General features: G+C 39.3%; 1 protein-coding gene across 2 annotated transcripts in view; it reads right to left on the reverse strand.

Moving 5' to 3' along the window:
* Window positions 1–949: 949 nt before the first annotated feature.
* Window positions 950–23,391, reverse strand: part of dscamb (Down syndrome cell adhesion molecule b) — a 123,475-nt gene continuing 101,033 nt past the window's right edge. The window contains exons 12-33 of one of the 2 annotated variants that reach the window (XM_044119571.1): window positions 22,963–23,159; window positions 21,311–21,407; window positions 20,886–21,014; window positions 20,633–20,800; window positions 19,370–19,440; window positions 18,887–19,130; window positions 17,642–17,788; window positions 17,178–17,333; window positions 16,957–17,090; window positions 16,686–16,839; window positions 16,453–16,570; window positions 16,203–16,369; window positions 15,334–15,432; window positions 14,239–14,427; window positions 13,691–13,981; window positions 10,641–10,817; window positions 9,655–9,685; window positions 9,307–9,422; window positions 9,071–9,220; window positions 6,469–6,669; window positions 5,719–6,021; window positions 950–2,325 (exon numbers count right to left, since the gene is read on the reverse strand). In XM_044119571.1, coding sequence (XP_043975506.1) covers window positions 1,811–2,325; window positions 5,719–6,021; window positions 6,469–6,669; window positions 9,071–9,220; window positions 9,307–9,422; window positions 9,655–9,685; window positions 10,641–10,817; window positions 13,691–13,981; window positions 14,239–14,427; window positions 15,334–15,432; window positions 16,203–16,369; window positions 16,453–16,570; window positions 16,686–16,839; window positions 16,957–17,090; window positions 17,178–17,333; window positions 17,642–17,788; window positions 18,887–19,130; window positions 19,370–19,440; window positions 20,633–20,800; window positions 20,886–21,014; window positions 21,311–21,407; window positions 22,963–23,159 — 3,854 coding nt within the window. In that variant the 3' untranslated portion in view covers window positions 950–1,810. Of the gene's footprint in view, window positions 2,326–5,718; window positions 6,022–6,468; window positions 6,670–9,055; window positions 9,221–9,306; window positions 9,423–9,654; window positions 9,686–10,640; window positions 10,818–13,690; window positions 13,982–14,238; window positions 14,428–15,333; window positions 15,433–16,202; window positions 16,370–16,452; window positions 16,571–16,685; window positions 16,840–16,956; window positions 17,091–17,177; window positions 17,334–17,641; window positions 17,789–18,886; window positions 19,131–19,369; window positions 19,441–20,632; window positions 20,801–20,885; window positions 21,015–21,310; window positions 21,408–22,962; window positions 23,160–23,391 lie in introns of both variants that reach the window. The other variant, XM_044119570.1, reaches the window with a different exon arrangement.

Raw genomic sequence — 23,391 nt, forward strand, 5'->3', positions numbered from 1 at the left:
TAAGCCTCATTGTTTTTTTTCCTCATGTTAGCAGGTTGTGTGGATCTGTGGGATGTTTGTGAGTTTCATACGTGTCACCATCTCATCTTTTGTAATTGTCAAACCGGTCAAGGTTAACATCATTTCCTCCTCTCTGGTCCTCAACCCTTTTTCCCCCCTTTTTTTTTTTTTTACACATTTTCTGGTTGGTTAGATCTTAATTTGCCATCAGCCTAGTTAGACTCAATTCTGGGTTTGTACCCATTTGGTGACTCACAGCAGCTGTTAGTATGCCTTCTGAAACTTAAATTAGTTTAAGTTTCAGACCTCTGAGAATTGGGAAACTCAGAGGTTGCTTAAAAACCTTGAGTTAATGATCCAATATGCAGCAACTACAGAATGCTGTAGTCATTCTGTAGATTGAATGCTAATATAAAGCATTCGATAGATATTAGCACTTCTAATAGTTGTGGCAAACTCAGTGCTTTAAAATACACTATAAATAAAATCTGCTGGAAAAAAGTGGAAGCAGTTGGGAAGAGCTTAAACTCAGCTACATAGTGAGGTGAGTGGACCTTGAGGGATATGTCTTGAAGACAAGAGCACATCTGGTTGTTATATTGGACCTCTGTTTCTCCAGACTTAGGCTCGGCTCCTTGGTTTCAGTGAAAGAAACGCTTACTGCTGCAGGATACCAATCCATTTTGGAAAATTCCCAAACTTCGTGTGAACAGTTCCATAATGATTGAGAACTCGTGCAAGACAAGGTCCATCCAGACATGAATGAGGAGGTTTTGGTTTTGAAGAACTTGACTGGTCCATCCAGAGTCCTAACCTGAACCCAACAGAACACCTTTCGGATGAATTACTGTGGAGACTGTGAACCGGGCCTTTTTCATCCACCAATCTTTCCTGGACAAAATGGCCAAATAAAAAAAACGTTGTGGAAAGTGTAAATCAAACTCGAATATGTGCAAACAAGACTAAGGACTTTATTAACCAAATCATTTTCCCCATAATATCCACAAATAAAAGTGTTCTCTTTATATATATTCACATTGTATAATTTCTCAGAGTGACAAAATTATCTTTTTTTTTTTCTTTTTTTTTGGATTTCCAGCCATTCCTAGTAATTGTCATTTGATCAGTCGCCATGCAAGTTGTCAGAGAGTCTGAAAAACATTTCGATTGGTCAGCATTGGCGGTCCTGTCTGGCATCACGCTTCCTCCTCCTGTATCGGTTCTTCGCTGTGTTAAAATCTTCATTGTTACCCAATCACATATTTCATTACACTGCAACAATGAAAAATAAAAATAAATTAAGAAAGCAACATTCTCCTGCAGAGTCCTCTTCAGTTTCCCTTTCATATTTTTTAGATATTTTCTGTTTTTATACAATATTAATAATATTAATAATGACTATAACTGTCCTTGATATAAATTCAATATTATTTTTTTAATCTTTCTCAAATTTTAAATAAATCCTTTTGGCCATCCTCTTATTTTGTCACTTTAGAATAAAAGAATACTCAAGTAGAAAATAAGAACTGTGAGAGAAAACCTTTCTGAAGAGGAGCAAGTTGTGAGAGAAAGAAACGTGTGAAAGCATCAGTGAAGAGCAAGAGAGGACAGAAAGAAAAGAGTCAAAGAAAGAAAGACAGACTCAAAGAAAAGCATCCACTTTAAACGCATGTCAGAAACAGCTCTATGTACAACAGTTTCTGTTGTGGTAATCTGTCCTTCCTGTGCCGGTCGTCTGTCTTTTGTTCTTCCTCTCAGATTGTGTCTGCAGCAGTCCTGTTTGTCTGAAGCAGTCCTGTGTGTCCCAGTGTTATACCAGAGTGTAAGACTTGGCATAAGGGTTGTTGCTCTGTTTCAGGTGTCCTCTGGAATCCAGCAGTGACTCCTGTGAGGTGCTGAGCTTGGCAGCCTGTGCTTGGGCTAAATCTCCTGAGGGGGGCGCCTCTCCTCGGACCTCGCCCCGGGCCTCCCCCCTCTCCCGGACATCCCTGTGTGGAAGGGTAGAGGCAGTTCCTGGCTGCCACTGTTGCACCTCCCTGGGAGAGGGCACTTCCATGGGTGTGGGCTCCATCGGAGGAGGCCTCTTTAGGGTACGACTCCTCTGGGGTTCAAGGCAGGCCTGGCCCATGGCTCCTCCGCCTCCTCTTGATTCCCCGGCAGCACCAGCACCACCTCCGCTCGGTCCTGCAGCTCCTGCACCGCCTCCCCCGCTGCTACTGCTGCCACTACTGCTGCTGACGCCCCCTCCTCGGGCTGGCAGAGGCACGCCACGGTTCAACAGGAAGTCCATACGGAGGTACGGAGGTAAGTGGACCAACTCTCCTCCTGGGAGGCAACACGCAGAGAAGCAGGAAGTAGAATTAGAAATAATGTTTGGGAAAACTGAAAATACAATGAAGCGACAACATATAAACATTAATGGGGTTGATTGTAATTTTTGTAAGTGAGATTCTGGTAAATAAGTTGGTCAGGGGGTTGAAGCCAAAGGCTAGCGGGCAAAACAAGCTTGTACCTAAAAAATATAACAGGCAAAACACTATTTTATAAACGTTTGTAATGTCACTCATTTACATAGTGTTGATATTTGAAGCTGATGATTACATAGATTGGACATGGCGATGGAAGGTAGTGCTCAATCAATGATCTTCCTGTCTGAAACATTTACTGAAAACTAAACATGCAGTGTTTCTGGTCAGAGAAACGGATTCATAGAAAAGTAAGGTAGGACAAAATGTATAGAATAGCATTCACCTAAACCTACACAGTCCTTTGGCCTAAACTACAGCCTGCTTCTGAGATACCTCCAGGTTATTGGTGCCTGACTGGAAGAACCCATATGTACTTTGAGCAAGTTTGAATGTTTCATTTGGACACAATTAATCTTATTCCTTGCTGTCAGTTTAAAACATCAACATTTGTTTCACACAAATTCAGCTGTGACACTTCCTGTCACTCTGGTTGTTATAACAGAATAACATGAAAGACCTAATAGAAATTTTTTTGTAATTATCAGAAACTGATGTAGCCATGAAAGTTAATGTTTCGGATTAGAATGGGGCTCTGTAAGTGAGCTTTTTTCCAATGTAAATCAATGAGTACAACTTATAAACTTCATTGGGTTCATTTTAAACCTTCTTTCTGGTAACATGTTGGATGTACTGTTGAAAAAACCCTGACTAACAGACCTCAGCCATAATTAGCTGGGTCAAGCTTAAAATGTGTGTTAAATCAACACACATTTTAAGGGATTTTATTTTATTTTAAAAAATCTCATCAGATACATTAGGATCTGATAGGAGGATAGAGGATGAGTAGACTTTCCTTCTGTATGTAATTCAGCACAAATATAATTTCAGATGTCCAGATCACTTGATGCTCTCTCTAGCATCTGTGCAGCTCAGACAGAATTGACATTTCACCATTTCACAGATGCAGAGATCGGCCCATAATTAGAGAGACATCATTCACTTCTAAAGTTGCACTCAACGCATTATCTCTCCCACACATGAAGACCCTCACACACACAACCCACACATGTACGAATATAATGCAGGTGTGCTATATGTGCACAGTCACAGGTCCTGCCAGAATCTCTGCGCTAATGCAAGCTCAGACAAGGTTGCCTCTGCACATTCAGCCAGTATGTGTGACCTCAGGGGATGGATTCCAGGGTTCACAGGAAGAATGAATAAATTACTCTGGTTATGGATAAGCCCCATTAGTGCCGGCAAGCATGATAAATGGCTTGAAGCGTTAATTGAATTAAATATAGATTCAAGTGTTTCCCTGGGAGCTCATTAGAAATGAAGTTTGAAAATTAATCAGTTCGTAAACTGTGAATGGTACAGCAATGAGACAACACATGCATCATCTGGAAGATATTTACAGGCAACGGTCACAGTTGTGTGTCATACAACATATTTACAGGGCTACCTAAAGGTGACACCTTCCTCTCTTGTGCCGCAGAGGGAACTAAAACTGAACACAGAAACTGAATGTGCATCTCATAGATCTCAGTCATGTGAGCCTTTTTGACTCAAGCATTAGCTGTATTCCTGTATCTATAAAACATGGTTTCAGCTTAGCTCATTCAGTGATGTAATATAGATAATAGTAAAGCTGAAGGTGTCACCCAATTAGGTTCCTTTAGTTGGGATATTTGCAAATTCACAATCTGGCATTTGTTAAACTCATTTTGTTTTCACCTGTAGAGATTTTTTATTATTATTTTTATGATTATTTACATTTCATTCCTGTACACAGACTGCCGTGTATCCAAATACTGTTGGATTTTATCAGTTTAACATTATTTCTAGTTAATCATTTTCATATATTATTATTTAGATGGATAGTTCAAGGCTGAAACCTCACATTTAACTGCATAGTCATTCCTATTTTAAAAGTGTTTTGTATGTAGCTATAACCAAGAAGATATATTTTTTTGTAATATGTGATTAATTAACACCACAAAAAGCCAATTAAGATCCTAAATCTCTGCATTGTATTCCCAGTGTAAGCGACACCACAGTGCTTGCAGTCGTCACTCTGGTCTGATAAGCAAAGAGCCTGTGGTTATCCTGATAGGTCTCCCATTTATCAGCAAAGTGCTGTTTTGTACTCAGTTACAATACTTTGAGATCAGGTTGACAGATAGCCTTTACCTGGCCTCTCTTTGCTAGACATGCCCGCTGTCCTGTGCACAGTACTTCATGATATAATGACACCTGAAACTTAAGAGGGAGATCTGATGTCTTCGGCTGCTGTCTGACGGGAAACCTCTGGCACGATTGCAGACCCAAAGTTCTTCTTTTGCTCCTCGTAAGAGGAGACCTCCAGCACCGCTAATTATCAGTGGTCCCAGACAGACTATCACATGAGAGCAGGACGGGTGATGGACGAGCTGTCCACATGTGTCAGAGAGCACAGTGTTTTTCAGTTTGGGCCGTCTGTGCATGGCGTGTGGTCAGCTGCCTCCGTGGGGCTGCCGGATCAAGTAACTAATGGGTTTACAGAGAAGCTAAGGTTCATATAAGGTAAGCTAGCAACCACACGGCATACTCACAGTTTGAAATGGCTTTTGAAACAAAGCTTTTAATGTGTAGTTATAAAAATAAAGGGAATAACGTCTGGGGAACAAAATTCCCTAACAATAAAACATATGCTAGGGGTGCATTACGAAACCTCGTGTACTAATTATGATTTCATGAAGTTTGTTAAGATGGAAAGCTACAGATAAACAAGGCAATTAAAGACACAGAAAGCTCTTCTAATATATATTGAGTGATGGTTAACTACCTGATTTTCTACCAGAAGTCTAAAGACTAATGAGACACACAACAGAATGCAAAGCTAAACCAAGTGCAATTAAAAGAGAAGCTGGCCAAAAGTTAATTAAGGAGCCTTCACAGACAGGCTATTAACTAGCTAATAAAATGTGTTTCAATCTATTTTCTTCCTTTAAAAGTACAAATTAAGGAGGATCACTATGCAAAAGATGTATAACATAAAATAATATAACCTACTTATAAATGATTAAATATGCTGTTTTATTGTCTTGAGAAATAGGTTCAGCTACAGCTATAGCTATGTTGGATTAAGTCTCTAACAGCTGGATGCCGAACACTTTTGATCTACGCCACTGATTCTCAGTTGGACTTTAACTGGGCTATTCTGACAAATGCTGTATAACTCTGTGTTGTCCGAGCTCCACTTCCTCACCTGGTCTGTGCGCCTTGGGCACGGCCATGTTCATGACCCTGCTAACATCCTGAGGTTTGGGCGGGGAAGCGGTGAAGCGGCAGATGCCCGACTCCGATGGTGTGCTGGAGGTCAGGCTGTCAGTGTAGTCGTTGGTCCCTGCTGTCATCTGCTCGGACGACGTGTCAGAGATGAAGCACTCTGTGATGGTGAACTTTGCATGACGGAGCTGCTCCTCCATCTTGGCGTGCTCATAGGCTCTGGCCAGCTCTTCGTAGGTGGAAGATGCACTCTCTGTTGAGACCATGCTGCTCCGTGCGCGATCTGATAATAAGGAGGAGTGCATTTCAATACACTTCTTGTGTTGCATTGGATTTCTTTAGATTTAAAGGGAAATTTTGATTAATTGTTTTGCTGATATTGTGTGATTTCAAAGGGATTTTTGATTTGCTTTGACCAGTGCTGCAAAATATATTGGGAAAAATAAAGATAAATGGAATGGGTTTATGATGGATTCATAAGGTAATAATATTAGGCAGGAATGGGCTACACAGTCTGAGTTTTAAAGAAAGTAAAGTACCAAGCCAACATTTTTGCATTAAAAACATGAAAAAACAAGAGTTGTTTTCTTCCCTACTGATGCATTTTGCAATCTCACAAAAGCAATACAAGTTCTGACATATTCCAAATACCTTCCAACTTTAAAAAGAGACTGAGTCCATGTTGTTTGTGTTTTTTGTAGTATTCCTATCCATCTTTTTCCGGCTCTACCTGTGTCCTGTGAGGGGCTGACGCTGTAGCTGTCACTCTCTTTGTCCACAGATCCAGCGGCGCGCGGCGTGGGGAGTCTCCAGTCAGTGGTCAGGGTGTGTGAGGAGCTGGTGGGATGCGGCCGGTTCAGAGTCCACTGGCTGGCGTAGCGGCTCCGTGCTGCAGCAGGTCCAGCTTTGGCAGTGCGTCTGGCAGTGGGGTCTAGCAGTGATTAAAGGGGTAAAGGTCAGTTGTGTTGTTCAGGTCAGCAGAGTAACCTTTACTGTTTTCTGAATATATTTGTGAACAGGTCTACCACGGTTTTTAAGTTTCTGTGTTTTCAAGAATCTGTTTATGAAGATCATTACTTGGTCTGTTGGAACTCATTCACATTCACTTACAGAATATTCATAAAACACTGATGACGTGCAATATTTGGAATATCTAGGCAGTAGGATGTATTGGCTTCTGTTTTGATACAGTTAATCCTTCTTGTTTGCTTTTTCTGCCCTCAGCAAATATTTGTTGATCACTGTCAAACTCCAGAAACCTAAAACCTTTGTCTCATTCAGCTTGACCCTAACTTGCTGTGGGTGCCTCATCCACTGCCGGAGCGGATGATAATAAAACCATTTAGAAAAGGTCTGAGGCCAGATCCATGCAGAGAGAAGAATAAAGCTGGTAACAGTAGTCAGAAGAGATGGAGGGATGAAATGACAGAAAGAAAGAAGAAAAGCTCTGAGTCAGCAATGAGTTCACTCTGGTCAGGACATGTGACTCATTGCTTGTGTGCTAAAGGCTGTGGTTTAGACTAGAATGGGTGCCAGTGTTTGTGTGTCTATTTACAAAGATTAAACATTGTTCTGTCTCCTGTTTTCACATTTGTTTATTTATAGATGAACTGACAGATCAGCTGTGAAAAATGATAGAAAAAATAAGAAAGAACTAAATGTTTCTACTCAGCTTGGAGAACTAATTGTTTACCTAAATGTGCACCTTATGCTGTTTTAAACAGAGTGCTTTGTGGGCATCAACGGGGAGCTTTGTTTCAAAAAAGAAAGATGAAGATTGCTACTCTTCATCAGTTTGGCTTCAGAAGAGCTTAAGAGAAACAACTTTGTCGTAAGACAACTCACCGTATCATAAAACAGGTGGACCGGCTTAATGCCTCGCATTGATGAAAGTGCAATAAAGCTTTATCACCTTTGTGTATTTTGTGTAGCTGAGCCAAGTTACTCCAGCACTAAAGTCTGCAAAAGTGTATTTACAAAGTAAATGCATTTATGCACCTTGGGATTTTGTAACAAAGGTAAATGTGTTTTATTCAGATTTTTGTTACAGACCAACTCCAAATAGTGCAAAGCTGTGAAGTGGAAAGAAAGAGAAAGCTTTCAAAATCTTTTATAAAGAAGAAGCAAAAAGGTTGGACAACATGTACAAGATTGGTAGAAGCAACTTTCTCTGAGCTGCAGTTCTTTTCCTGTGTGTCTCCAACAGCTTTGGACATCAGGAGACATTTTTACTCTGGCCCAGTCAGTTTGGATTTGAACACAAAATCAGTTTTAGGTCTGGACATTGACTGGGTCAAGTTTAACACATGGATACGTTTCTAACCATCCCCTAATAGCTCTGGCTGGACTTTTTGCATCATTGTCCTGCTGGAAGGAGAACCCTATAGCCTAATCTTTTACAGCCTCTAACAGGTTTTAGAGGCTGCAAAGGACTTACTTATGTTGAACTCCGTCTGTCTTTCCATTACTTCTGGCCAGCTTCTCATTCATTGCTGAAAAAAAAAGCTTTCTGAAAGCATGACGCTGTCACCACTACATGAGGTTGACAATGTGTTTGCAATGATGTGCACCATTTTCTACTGCATGTTTTATTTTTGCATAAAGGCCAAAATACTAAAGTTTGGTCTCATCTGACCATAACACTTTCTTCTACATGTTTGCTGCATAAATTGCACAGCGTTTCACAAAGACCATATTTATCGAGCGTGTAAAAAGTAGTTGTCCGGTCAATAGATTCTCCCACCTTTGTTGTAGATCTCTGCAGCTTCTCCTGAGTTACAGTGGGCTACTTTCCTACTTCTCTAATTAATAATCTAAGCCAGTCTTAAAACCTAAACTAGCTTTAAACTGCTCCACAACGTCTTACCTAACTTGCTGGTGTTATTGTGTCTGCATGATATTGTTTGTTCACTGATGTGTTCAAATGAGCTACTGAGGCTTAGTTGTACTAAAACTTATATTTACATTAATTTACACATTGGTGTAATTTACCAAAATCTATTTACCAAATAGGTGACTTCTGAATGCACTGGGTTTTTTTTTTAAATTTAGGATGATCAGAGTAAAGTGGCTTGAATGAAAAAAAGAATACTTGTTTTTACAAACTAAATTACAATTATTATTTTTTAAGTCAGTTTTGCGTATTAGTCTTCAATAAATTTGAGGTTGTGCTCATAACATGAAAAGACTAGATTCACAGCTACAAATCAAGAACATAGAACAAAATCACAGCATCACTTGCACAACAGTTTTGTTATTGTCATTAACACATAACACCACATTGTTAGTAGTAAAGGAAATAAATGTTGAGCACTGACGGTGGTGGGACTCACTGGTTCCAGGCCTGGCATCGGAAACGTCCACCAGGGGCCCAGTGGCCTGGGACAGAGACTGGTAGTGGACTGTGTGGGTCACCGTGGAAGACTTCTGCTTATTGGTCTCCCCAAAATCATTGTCTGTCAGCAGCACAGTGGACCTGTCGTCTAACAGAGAGGAAGCAGGGTTTAGGAAACTGTGAGAGTGGAGCACATGGTGACTGAGAAGAACAGGTTCCACCCCAACGTTTTACCGATTGTTTCCATCGTGTCCCGCTCTTCAATGAGGAGCTGCGCTCTGGGGATGTCAATGTGCATTCTCAGTGTCTGCTGCTGCTTGTTCACCGTGTCTGGCGTCCGTGTGTTTTTACTGTGAAGGGAAGAAAAACGCCAGGTAATCTCCTCAGCTGTGCGACTCTTGTGTTGCAGAAATGCAAACTCAGTTCCACTTAAGCTGACAAGAAGTTGAGTGAAGGTGAAAGGACAGCACCAACAATATATTTGATTTTTACTGAACGGGGCTGTAACTCTGGGTTGCAGAGTGATTTATGTTCTGTCTGAATGAAAATGAGCGTGCACAAATCAAAATTAAGAATACATACCTCATCAGCATTTCCGCCAGGCTTTTGGCATCTGTGAAGTCAGCAAAGAGGTGGTTAATACCCTATACAATTTATTCGGAGTTGTGAAGGTACAGAACTGGGAATACTTTACAAGCATTGATGATTCCTCTTACTGAAAGCTACTTCAGATCTATTAGAGCCTTCCACAACACACACACACACGCTCAAACTTTCTTTAGCATCATTCTTGCCTTTATTGCAGTTGTTTTCATAAACTTGAGCATTCTGAAGACTTTAACATCATTCTGTATGTATCATTTGGTAATACTTCATTTGAAGGGGTGTGTATAAGACTGACATTACACTGTCATAAACAAAACATATCTTATCATAAACATAAACAAAACTGTTATGACCATGAAGGAGCCTTCATGAATGGTTATGACTGTTGACATAAAGTGTCATTTGGTAAATAATGTCACTATTCATACAAAGTTACACTAAACATTGCATTAATAGTGTCATTATTTACCAAATGACACTTCAGACAACAGTCACACCATTCATGAAGGCTCCTTCATGGTCATACATGATGTTATATTATCTTTATGACTCTATTATGTCAGTCTTATGCACACCCCTTCAAAAAAGGTGTCATCTGTCATTTTGTGCATCTCTCAGTTTGTCTGCAGTTCATATTCATCAGGGTTAACAGACAGTTTCTATTTTCCCAGAATAAAATGCAAACAAATGCAAAAAAATGACATTATTGGGTTTTACTATGTGTAACAAACAGGTTAGCTGAACTGGAGGTGTGTTAAAGAACACTGCTTTGTGAATTGAATCAGCTCTTTACAGTTAGATTTTTCAAATCTGAATGAAGTATCAAACACTAAACATAAATTAGAGCACAATTTGAATTTTTGATACCTATAATCAATTTAAGGCTTTAAACAATGCAGTAAATTGCAGCAGAAGATATGCTTGTCCAGGTTTTTATTGGTGAATTATTGGTAAAGATTTACCTCTGAGTCTTTTGAGCCTTTGCTCCCTCCGTCTCCTCTTTAGCACCATTAGCATTATAAAAACCAGCACAGCCACGACTAGAACGGAGGTGATGGTCACCACCATCTTCAGTCCTCCGCTGCCTGACATGTTGTCTGAAATGGGATCTCCTGTCTTCAGCAGAGGAGGGATGGTACCTTGGCAGAAATGAAAACTGTTAGATGTTTCCTGCATAATTTAAACACCAGCCTAATTAGTGTTGACCTTAAAACCTGTGGAGGAAAAGAGGAATACGTTTTATGTATCACAGTAAAGGATCATAAGGATGAAACACTCCTGGGAAATATAGTTTGATAAGTAATTTTCCATTTGCACAATTTTTATGTGCACTTTAAAAACTAATCATTCCTGGATATTGAAATATTATATGTTCTTTATTACACTGCAGATACTATTGAATGTTCCTCCTGTCCATTATACAGTAGAGTGCCCTGTTTAGTATACAGCCGTTCAGTTCCTCCCTCCCTTAAGAAGTAAAAGAGATTATTACGGTAGGTAAATGTGCACTGAGACTCTAGTGAAACTTTTTTATTTTTTTATTTGTTTTGGCACTTTATCTAGCAGCAGTCAGACAGGAAGTGGGGAAGACGTGCAGCAGAATAACGGTTGACGAGAGTCCAACTCGAGGCCGCCTCTTTATACGCTCTAACCGCTGCGCCACACGGCATCCCTGCAGTGAAGCTACACTGAAGCTACTCCCTAATGACTTGTCCAAGTAAATTAAATTACTGCATTACAACTGCCTCAAAAACAGTAGGACCTTCCCAATTCCTTCCTACCAGTCACATTAACTGGTAGTATTTAACTGTTAGAAAGCTGTTAGAAATATTAAACACTATTAAATAGTTCTAAATATTAAACAGAACTAAAGCTATGTTCTCATTTCACTTAGGTGTCTGTTTTATGAATTCTCAGATCAAAATATTCTGACTTGGAAAGTCTCGGGTCGCTGAGCGGCCTCAAGTTGAATATGTTACGGCAAACAGGGCAGCACTAGCTTAAACAATCACTTTCATTATCTTTGTGTATGACTCATGACCAAACTCACTCATGACATTGAACTCACTGGGATATTCCATGATTGGTAAATTTGTCAATAGGTTGTTCATAAACTTAATGGACTCAGTGAAGGGTTTCTCTTAAGTTGGTTGGTAGAGAACTTGAGTCTTTTATGTACTGTACATTGTTAGAAGTATGGTTGAAGGCGTCCCTAACGGCCTGCGGTTCTTCATTTGTATAAGCAAGTCTTCAGCAAACAACACAACTTTTCACTTCTTTATTATTTGTTTTAGCTGGCAGCCTTCGCAGGTTGAATATAATGACATTAACACCGTAGAACATGTCCATGTCATTGTTGTTGCCATGGCTTTCATCTTGCAGCATCACAGAAAAATGCTGTGGCTAGTATGCAGCCCAGCTATATAAAGGACAGAGATTTTTTGTCATGGGGAATTGTGTGCAATACTTGTGAATTTTTCTGAACACCCATATTTGATCATAATCGTCCACAGACCCCAATTAAGTGGGTCAAGTGCTTTGGTTAGATCTGATGTTATATGAAAATCCACATTTGACTCTTTGTTCCTGACATTTTTTCTGAAGCTGCGTGGCAATTCCCAGATTTTATTTGAAACCGTTTTCTTGAACCTTGTTTTATCTTCGCAAGTGGCTTAATTTTTTGTCATCACATGATGAAAACGTTCCTCAAAGCTTTTGGTTAATTTTGCCATGATAACATTATGGAATTGCTGCAGATTGTACTCAAATGAAATCTGATGACTGCGGAAGGCAGTGGAGCAACATTGAATTCACTGAGATATTCAAGAAACCAGTTTGAGAAAACTTCAACTTTGTGGCATGAGCATTCTTTAATGAGAGGAATACATCAGAAGATAGGAGTAACGTAATCTTTGTAAAATCCATGCTCATTTCACAGTCACTTAAAAACATTTTCCACCATTCTGACGCTCAGTTCAACCTTAGCAAGTTCTCTTCAACATGTGAAAAAATCTAAATGCCTTGACTTAACAACAAGCTTAGTAGGTGTTCCTAATAAAGTGGCTAGTGAATGAGTGTCTTTCTGGTTAAAATAGAAAAGAGTTAAGACACAATATTTGTAGGAGAATGCTGAGTTTGTGTTAGCCTGAGAAGCAGAAGTATCAATTTGCTGTCAAAGTGACAACAGCATCCACATATATGCCTTAGCCTGGAGACACAAACATGCGGTCATGACAAACTAACAGACAGCATACACAGCTCTGCAAAAACACAGAAACAAGCAGAGAGTCTTGGCTGCACCTCGGGGGCGTCACCAGCTCCCTACATTCCTGACAGGTTATATGGTTTTTTTCTTGCTAAGCAAACACAAAATGCAGCCCTGAAAGGCATATAAAGCAACCCAATGGCCTGCAGAGAATCTGATGGCCATCCGAGTTTTCTTTCTGCTCTTCCAAGGTTGGATGCAGGCAGAACTGCAGAGAAGTTTGCAATATAAAAACTCTAAGCCTGTTATTGATCTATAAATTAGACTCGAACACAGCCTGTAGATTTATCTTGGCTGCTCAGTTCCACAGACACCTTGCTACTTCCAGACTACTAATGCCTTGCATTAAACTTTATGTTTAATGTCACCTGGAGAATGGTTTTCCCTAACAATGCTGTACTGTATCAGGAGCTTTTTTTGCTATATATCTACCACTGTATTTAATAATTTTGTGTCAGTATTTTCTAAAACGTGTTTTTCAAAAAAAACTTCTCATCTTCTCAAATGAGTATTGTCTCCTCCAATTGGACTAGTGTTGACACTTCATGGTCATAACATCCCTGCTCTACATCATCATCATTATTCTGTATATCTATTCCTGACTTTTTCTAACCACTAATCGCACAATCAAATTTTATGACTATCACGGAGTGTTGTACAATAAAACAGTTTCTACTTTAATTGTTGCTCACTGGCTCAGAGAAGAAGGATCGTGAAACCCAATCACAAACTTTCCTCCAAACTTACTTCCATCGGCATTTAGAGTAGCAAAGGTGACCCGTTTCTCCGCTGAGCCGGCGCTGTTGGTGACCTTCATCTGCAGCTCATACCATGTCGCCTCCTGCAGGTCGTACAGGATGTAACTCTTGGTGAGCGAGGTGCGCTGGGCTGTTGTCCACGTGGCTGAATCCACCGCGCGGTATTCCAGTATGAAGGAGGTGATTGGACAGCCGCCATTGTTCCAGCCAGCCAGGTTGAGCCTGGCCCGGCTGGAGTTGATGCTGGTGAAGATTTCATGTTCTTTGGCAAATTGTGGTTCTGAGGAAATAACAGAGAGCAGAAACTGCTTTAAATCCCTCAAGTTTTTAACAAAAATATTGATTTACCTAATATTTAATAGTAATATTATTGGTTTACATTCAATCCAAAATGTTTTAAATCTGTTATAATAGATGCAAAAGACTAAATGTTCTGAAATCTGCTAGTTTTACCCTTGAAGATCATGAATGATTATTATGGTAATTAGTTTTATTTGAAGCTTTAAAACTAAGAAAAACTACAACTACACTGTTCACCTTTTCCGTGGGTTTTCGCTTCAATGATCTCGCTGATGCGTCCTGGGCCCACGGCGTTCTGGGCCGTCAGGGTGAATTTGTACCATGTGCCACACTTCAGGTTCTCCAGACGATATGATCGCTCACTGGGGCTGATGGGAAAACTGCCCCATTGTTCACTGTTGTCCTCTGAGTACTGCAGAATGTAACCTGGAAAAATGGAAGGGAAGAAAAAGGAAGAAAGTTGAAATAAATCAATATTTGGTTCAGAATAAATATTATTTTATTGAATGTGAAAGAGTCTTATTGTGTTTGCAGAAATCTGCAGGAAACACTGAGGTGAAAACCGCATAATTAAACTGCTATTTACAGTTTTATGGTAAAACTCAAAATCTAAATCAGAAAGAGGTTGTGAGATGTCTCTTGTTTCTGAAAGAAAACTTCTCTGCTAACATATTAAACATTAAACTTTCGTACATTATGTGGTAACCTTCTTTATTTCAAGTGAATTGCATTAAATTCTACAAGAAAGTAATATATTTGCTTGTATGGACTTTCAATGTCCTCACATATAGATCTTTGTGGATCCAAACAGCCATAACTTGATCTCCTATGTTCAGCAGGGATTTGTATAGTAAGTTCTGGTGATGGATGATGTTATGTGGAGGAAAACAAAGCAAATATTACAGAGAAAGCATCTTGAACAGCTGCTATGGTGACTACAACACAAAAGAAAGGAGCAGTTTTGTTAAAAGCAATGATAAATCACCACAAATAGTCTTGTTGCGATTGTGCGGTAAGATGGAACGCTTTAATCTTCCTCTAAAAAGAACCTAATCTCTTCTCCTGCTTTTTAATCTAGCTTTTAGGACTTAACTGTTGTGCCGGAGCAGCAAATAATGAGACCCATTCATGGAACAGCACAGTTAGACCAAAGTGCAAGAGGAAGGGATAAAGGCTATCACAAAACACCGAAGGGAGATGATGGTTTTCACATTTGTATGAAGCTCCTTGTTATTGGCTGCGTCCGTCACATTCAGTTGTAACAAACTTTCCATTTTGCTCCAATGGTTGTAGATGATTATGTATGAGTTTGTTCAAGGGTAACAGCGTCACCTCTGATAGAGCTCCCGCCGTTGTCTCCAGGTATCCATGACAACGTGATTGATGTGGTGGTAGTCTTGGTAACTGTCAGACGTGGCTGGTCAGGGGGTACTGTAGATGACAGGTCAGTATATTGATCATGTTTTGGGCTATCATTCTTTTTTGTGTGGTTTTGTAATAATATAAAACAAACAACACTCAACAATTATAATATACAGTGATGTATATCACGGATTTAATTTCTAGTGTTTCAGATATCGTGACCGACTTTTTGTCGCATGTGTCACACCGACTTTTTCATTTTGGCTGTGTGTTTGTTCAATAAATGATAGCATGGTGCATCCAGAAGTTTGTGGTTTCTAACAATCCATGTTATATTTTTGAATATGTTTAAAGCCTGGAACTGACAGAACACGAAGGTTCTTTTATCCTGACTGTAGAGGTTATAATAATGATTTTGTTCTTTTTTTCAATGACAAGCAATGTTTACTTTCTTAGACTATTTTGATTATAATAAGAGCATCCCACTGCGACAGACTGGCGACCTGTCCAGGGTGAACCCCGCCTCTCGCCCGGAACGCAGGTGGAGATCGGCACCAGCGACCCTCCCGACCCCATTAGGGACGAAGGGTGTTCAGAAAATGGATGGATGGATGGAAGGGCATCCCAAATATTTTTATAGAATTTCAGAATTTACTTTACAACCAGTTATTGTGCAATATCTGAAAAATATTAATCACATCTGCAGTCTTTATATAACCCTTATTATAAGTCTTTGTGTAAATTCAGTTACTTATAAAATGGGATTTTTAGATTGCTTTGTAGATGGAAATGTTAATCTTAATCATTTAATTTTTACCAAGGCATGTTTAACCACTTGCCTTGGACCTGCAGGTTCAGTGTGATCTCATCTGACCCCCAGTTGTTACTGGCCACACAACTGTAGTTCCCAGAGTCCTCTGCTTTCACTGTGCGGATAATGAAGCTCCCGTTCCCCTGGACGCTACGGCGACCATCCACAATAACAGGTGTTGGTGTCCCATTTGTGCTGGAAATATACAGAAAAATTCAACACTCCAGGAATAGCTTAGACTGTGGCCGTAATGTGACACATGAAGGCTCCTGGCTTACTTTCCCTTGAGCCACTTGATGGTGGGAGGAGGGTCCCCGACAGCTTTGCAAGGTAAAACAATGTCCTTCATCCAGGGGGTGGTGACTGTGCCATTAAACGTCAGAATCCTAGCTGGAGCTGAGCACAACGCAAGCAAAAAGGTACTCACAAAAATCCCTCAAATCAAACACAATTCAGTGGAAATCATTCAGTGGGTCTTTATTTTTAGCGAAACCAGTGGAGGATTAAGTACCTTTGGCCAGAGGCTCTACTGTGATCTTCTCACTGTTGTTGCCATGCCCCGCAGCAGTCACTGCCACCACCCAGACGCTGTACTGTCTGTTTCGAACCAAATTTGGGATCATGTAAAAATATTTATCGGGAGAAGCCTCAAACTCACTCATCACCTGTAAACCCAAGAGAGGATAAAGGATAATGTAAAACAAGGCTACAGCAATATTTAGCAATTTGGAAATTTGGCATCATTGTCTTGGACAAAGATCATCGTATAAAAATGCTAATACCATGGGATGCAGGTTAGAGCAGAAGACGATATATTTCCTGATGATCCCATTAAGTTTAAATGGAGGCAGCCAGGAGACAAACACAGCCGAGCTGCTGTTGGCCGCAGCCTTCACTCCTGCTGGTGGACCAGGAACTAGGGAAAAACACAGACATTTAATAATTAACTCCCCAACAGTAAACAAATTAAGATAGGTTGCGGAAAGTATTCTTTTCCTCCTACCATCCTCTTTGGTGCGAACATAAATCTGTTCACTGCGGACTCCGTCTCCGGCGTTAGTGAAGGCTAAGACCTGGATGCTGTAGTTGGTGTACTTCTCCAAACCATTCAGCTCCAGAGACGGCTGATCGGTTGTCACATTCCTAATTTCCCCCAGTTCTGACACAGACGAGGAAATACATTAATAGGCTGAAAGTGTGGATTTGCTGCTGCTTCAGGGAATTAGTAGCAATTAAAATAAAACAACTTTGACTGATTTGTTTTACTTAAGCCACAGAGCTGGTTTATTTCAGGAACAAACTGAACAGATATTGTTGTAAACATCAAGGTGAAGCTGGCATATAATGTCACTTGTTATTACTGCCTCATCATCTTTCCTAGTTGCTTTTATGTCCTTTTCCTCAGAAATTAAGCAAACATTACAACAGGCTGGACAGACAGACAGACAGAAGTGTGATCATCGGTACCTCCATCAGGCAGGTTGGCCCAGTAGATTACTCTGTAGCCCTGCAGGTTCCCATTGAGAGCTTCTCTGGGCAGAGACATCCAGGACAGTGAAATCACCTCTGGAGATTTGGCCACTGCCAAGACGTTTTCAGGAGGTCGAGACGGCACTACGAAGGATAAAAGAGCAGAGTTTAGGTCTAAGTTTCTGAATGCTTGATCAAGTTCTTAAGAGACAGTTTCAGTCACTGTCTCTTACTCTGATTAAAAATAAGTTACATAAATAACTACAGATTAAAAATACAGTTTGAGGAGTTGATGTTATGAATGTGAAAATTTTTTACAACAGGGATCTAAGACAAGGAGTTGTTAACAATAGTTGGGGAAAAAAAAGCAGATTTAGTCATCTTGGTTCTGAACAATTCATAGAGGTCTGTGTGATTTTAGTTATTTGATCCAATGGGGACTCAATCAAATAAGCCAATATATCCAAACTGCTGCTTGCATTCGATCAGATAAAGCAAAATGGAAACAAGAAAAATTCACACAGTCAGCTTTCTCTTTCTAACCAATAGTTTCCTACCTTGTAATACTTTAAAATAATTCCTTTATTGTTGGTAAACTGCAAGTTTCTTCACAATTTAAGAGCACACATCTTTTTAGTTTTAGGTGTTTTTGTTGCAATTTATTTCAAAAGCTCAGTCTCAATTTATGTTTTACATTTCTGATTTGATCAGTTGTGGCATATATTCTTCACTTGGTTTGATTTCAATGTAGCACACAGGCAGCAATATTTTATGTAAAACTAATAATATTTTGACATGTGAGACAGGAGAGTAACAGACAGAAAACTAAAATTGTGAAAGTTGCACTTCTGTTCAAAACGTGTCCAGTAGATGGAGTCCTTACACAACAATCTATTCTGTATAAACTCAGAACGTAATGGTCATGAATGAGATTTCTTACATTAGGTTTAAAAACAGTCTCTACAGTGTCTTAGAAACATTTAGGTTTTTTCACATTCACATTCAATTTGTTTTTTAGGAGTTTATGTGATAGCTGTATAAGATTGTATTTGTAAAATAACTAAAACATTTTTGTTCTTTTCTTTCCATGCCACCAAAATAATCAACTTTCTCTTGAGCAATAACCTAAAATCCTAAAGAAATGCATCTTTTAGTGGCCGCGAGGCAAAATGTGAAAATGCTTAAAGAGCATGAATATTTTCCCCAGGAATAATAACGTTTTATTCCTCATCCCCAGCTCACCATCCTCCAGGGTCTTGGCTACCACCTGCTGTGAAGACGGTCCTGTTCCAGCTCTGTTTGCAGCCTGGACCACCACACTGTACTGAGTGAACTTCTTCAGGTTGTCCAACACGATGCTCTCTGTGGTGTCTCCTGTCGAATCCACGCTGATAATAGTAAACTGGTGACTCCCACCAGGACTGTACTCCCTGTAGCCCACCTGGTAGCCGCGAATCACGCCGTTCTGCAGATGTTTCTGGGGAGTCTGTGGGTGTGGATGACATGAGGTGAGGCAGCACAGACAGGTGAGCATCACATCTGATCATGTTCTTTAATCCCACCTGTTTTCATTATCAGATAGTGGAAAATATTTTTAATAGGCTGACTCTTGCAATAAAAAATATTTAGCATGTTCTATCATTCTCACATAGTCGATATATCCAAATATAACCAGTACGAGCCAAACTCTAGCTGATAAAATGAGACATTAATTTATGAGCGTACCTTCCAAGACACTTTGATGCTCTGTGGGGACGTGGACTCCAGAGTGACATCTTGTGGAGGGCCGTCAGGAGCTGTGAATGGCGCACATTACTTACCATTACCACAACTCTGCACTGAAAATAGGAATGACAACGAAAAACACAATTTCCCCACTAGATGGTGCTCTTGAGCTAAGAATTGCTCCCTTCAAGATCTCACTCTGTGATAATCATTAAAGCTTTCGCCACAAATTAGTAAAGATTTTTTTTTTTAAATTCCAACATCTTCGATTTACCATTTAAATAATGAGACAAAAATGATAATACAAGCTCTTTATAACTTCAGTTCAGTTATTAATTAGACCAAATGTGCCATTGCAGCAAGCCATAATGCCCAGGAGGAACCATTATAAGCAATTGAGGATAAGTGAACACTTACAGGACTAACTAGAGGCAGTATTGAATGACTATTTTTCTCATTTTTATGGAATTATAAGCTCAACCGCTATGCAGTTATTATTTTTAGTATGATCATAATTCCTTGGGAAATTGTCTTACAAAGCATCCATCTTAAAGCTGCCAAAACCAGAACCAATTCTGGCCAATAACCAAAACTTAAAAACATGTAATTATACATATTAACTTTCTCCAGCAAATAGTGTGATTTACTTTTATTTGTCTTCAATGTAATAATTAACATAAATACTGTATCTTTTGCAAGATGAAGAACAGTTTTCTCCAGTGAAATAAGTGTTTATTTTAATCCTATTTTAGATGTAATATCTACTTTATCACAGGAGCATATTTTGAAATCACCACTAACACACTGATAATTTAGGTCAGTAAATGTCTATTTAAATGTATTGTAATGAATTATGTTGTTTATCATTGCTCTTGTGACTCCTTTCATGCAACCACATGTGTTTATGTCTTTTTACCTGTGAGTGTGTATCACCAGTTTCTGTGTAACTTAAGGAGTGTTTCCTGCTTTGTTGGATAATGCAGTATTACCATCAAACCTCCCATGACTTGAGTCCCACTCCCAGACTGGTAGTGCAGTCTGTGATGACTCCCTGTGCAAGTTTTCAGAAACTACAGGAATGCATTTGGACTCTAGATCGGTTTTATGGTAAACTACACTATATTTTTTATCTCCACAGTGTCATAAATAAAAAATATATATTTTTATTTTTTTGCTTGGTTCATGTAGTTGATCATCTCCGGTTTTCAGAAATGTCAGAGTTGGCAGTCATATATGTATGATATCTAGTCAATGCTAACTAACCTGCTTCATCAGTAGTGATGGTGAGTTCGTTGCTGGGGTTGCTGTTGCCAATAATGTTCTTGGCAACCATGCGGATGTTGTAGGTGGAGGAAGGATGGAGGTCTATAATAGTGGCTTGGTTAAGCTGTGGTGACACATCTTTGGTTACCTGGGCTGACAACCAAGAAGCTGAAAGAAACAAAATGGGAAATTGGGAACATACAATTAACTTTAGTGCAGTTTTCTTTTTAATCTCCTTCTTTTCTGTTTGTACCTGATTTGTTCTTGCACTCAATATCATATCCTGTGATAGGACTGTTGCCATCAAACCCCATGGTCCAGCGGAGAGCTATGGTTCGATCTTTCACCTCCCGGATCTCCACCTCTGGAGGATCAGGTGGTTCTGAGGAAATTTAAACAAAGCAGTATGCTTAGAGAGAAACAGAAAGATGTAAGCTGATATCCACAAGCAGACAGGCACAGAAGAAAGACAAATCTAATGGATTAATTTGCTGTAATATTACCAGTGAGATCATATTTATTATTTCTTATTAAAGTTTAAGCCATACATAGTACCAGTATATATGTCTTAAACTTTAATAAGCAATAATAAGAGAAATCCTTTCTACTATGAGAAAAGATTTTATTCCACATCTCCGAAAAACAACCTTCATGAGCTTAAAGGAGTCAAAATCTTACCTTGCACTGTCAGCTGTATGATGCCTCTGTCCTCGCCGAAGGAGTTGATGGCATGACAGGAGAAGAACCCTGAGTCCTCACGAACAGTTGGCATGATCTACAGAAATATGCAGTGCACTCTGCTGGACTTTCAAAAAGGTACAGTTCGACTACCACTTCTAAATATAAACTATTCCAGTCACTGAATCGGGTGAGATTCAGTGCACTTTACTTTTGTACAGGAATGAAGCAAAACATCCTAATTTAAAAGACAAGCAGATAAAAGATAAAAGATAAGGGGAATTTAAGCTAATATTTTCTAACCAAATATGTGTTGAACTAAAATATTACACATTGACCTCACACCTGATTACATGTTTCTTCTATCTTTGCCTTTTTTGTTACTCAAAGGTTTCAGATCATTAAACAAATTAAATTATCAGAGAAAAGCAGAGTAAATACATGAAGCATTTACCAGAAGATGTTTTTTATTATCTAAGCAAAAAACAGCCAGACTACTTGTTTTAGTTGTACATATTAACCTTCCCTTTTTATTTTCTTTTCTTTCTGTTTCCCCCATCTATCTATTTGCTGTTCTATCTTCTATCCTTAATAACTTGGGGCGGGTTGGGTCGGGGTATCACTGTTTTTGTTGTTTATTTTCTGGTTACATAAATGATAGTTGGACAGTTGTATTCTGGAATTTATTTGTAACTGCAATCATGTTTGGATCCATTCTCTGATGATGACAATGTAGAAGATCCCAATGCCAGCATCAACCCAGGCCAATTGGTCATCGCAGTCTGATCGATGTTCCGGATATCATTGTATTTTGATAACTGTCCTGCAGTTTTGTTAATTTGTCGAAAACAATAAATATATTAAATAAAAAGCAAAAAAAATAAAAAATAAAAAAATAAAACAGCCAAACTATATGTGAAAAGATAATTTTACACTTTTTAAAATAAAACAGCAAAAAATAATAATAAAAAGTCTTCATATTGACAATGTAACATTGTCTGCTCCTGTTGTGCTGCTATAAGGCATTGAGCATTTTCCCTAATTGATGACACCATGCTCTACAAAAAAATCTTGAAATATTATACATCAGTTTGCAATTTTAAACCTAAGCTTATTTTGAGATAAACCTGCTTCAGCAACAAGTCCGCCTCTAAATGGGTCAAAAAAAAGAAAAGATTTTGGAGTCCAGATGGGAATCTGATTGACATGGTGTGGCACAAAATTAAACAGGCTGTTCATACTTGAAAAGACTCTAATTTGGCTTCAGTGAACAAAAAAGGACCAAAATGAATCAGCAGAGAGCAAAAACTCTTACCAGGTATCACATAAGCTTACTGGCAGTTCTTTTCACCAATGGTGATGCAGGCCGTTGTTTGAACTTTTCACATTTTGTCCCCTTAATTACAGAAATTATCATTTGAATACTTTTTTTTTTGCATTTACAAGTCTATGTCTGACATTAAATTTATTGAAAGATTTTAAACTTTTGAGTGTGACAAAAAAGCAATATGAGAACAACTCTGTGGGAAGTCAAATATTTTTTCACATTGCAGAGTTTTTTTCAACTCCAACCCAACTCTTCTTCTTTTTCTCTTAGAGCAACATCACTCCCCTCACATTCAGTTAGATTCACAGTCACACTGATTGCTCACCACCAGTGTTGAGATGACTTCGTCAGCCACCTCCTTGACAGTAACCACGTATCGGCTGGTCTCGGGGTTGATGATTCGCTCCTCTTTCTCCCAGCGCACCATGATGGGTTTCTCCCCGTGAGCGATGCAGCTCATCCTCTTCTCCTCGCCTTGTGTGGCCAGAGTGGTGTTCGGGTAGGAGGTGATCATGGCTGGTACTGGGGAGCAGAAGGTGATGAGATAAAATTAGAAAGAAGTGGCGAATAACATAACTGACTAACTACACAAAATAAAAGAAATGAGATAAATCTGTGTGAAACGCTTAACATTTACATCTTGCTTTGTGCAGAAAAACCCCCCCCCAAAAAAAAAACACGGCTTCACTTTTTCTGAGATAATCGTGACAACCATTAAAACACTCCAGGGACCATCATGAAGTCATGTTTGAGT

This window comes from Gambusia affinis, linkage group LG06 (genome assembly GCF_019740435.1).
Source record: "Gambusia affinis linkage group LG06, SWU_Gaff_1.0, whole genome shotgun sequence".
In the NCBI taxonomy this organism is placed as follows: Eukaryota; Metazoa; Chordata; class Actinopteri; order Cyprinodontiformes; family Poeciliidae; genus Gambusia; species Gambusia affinis.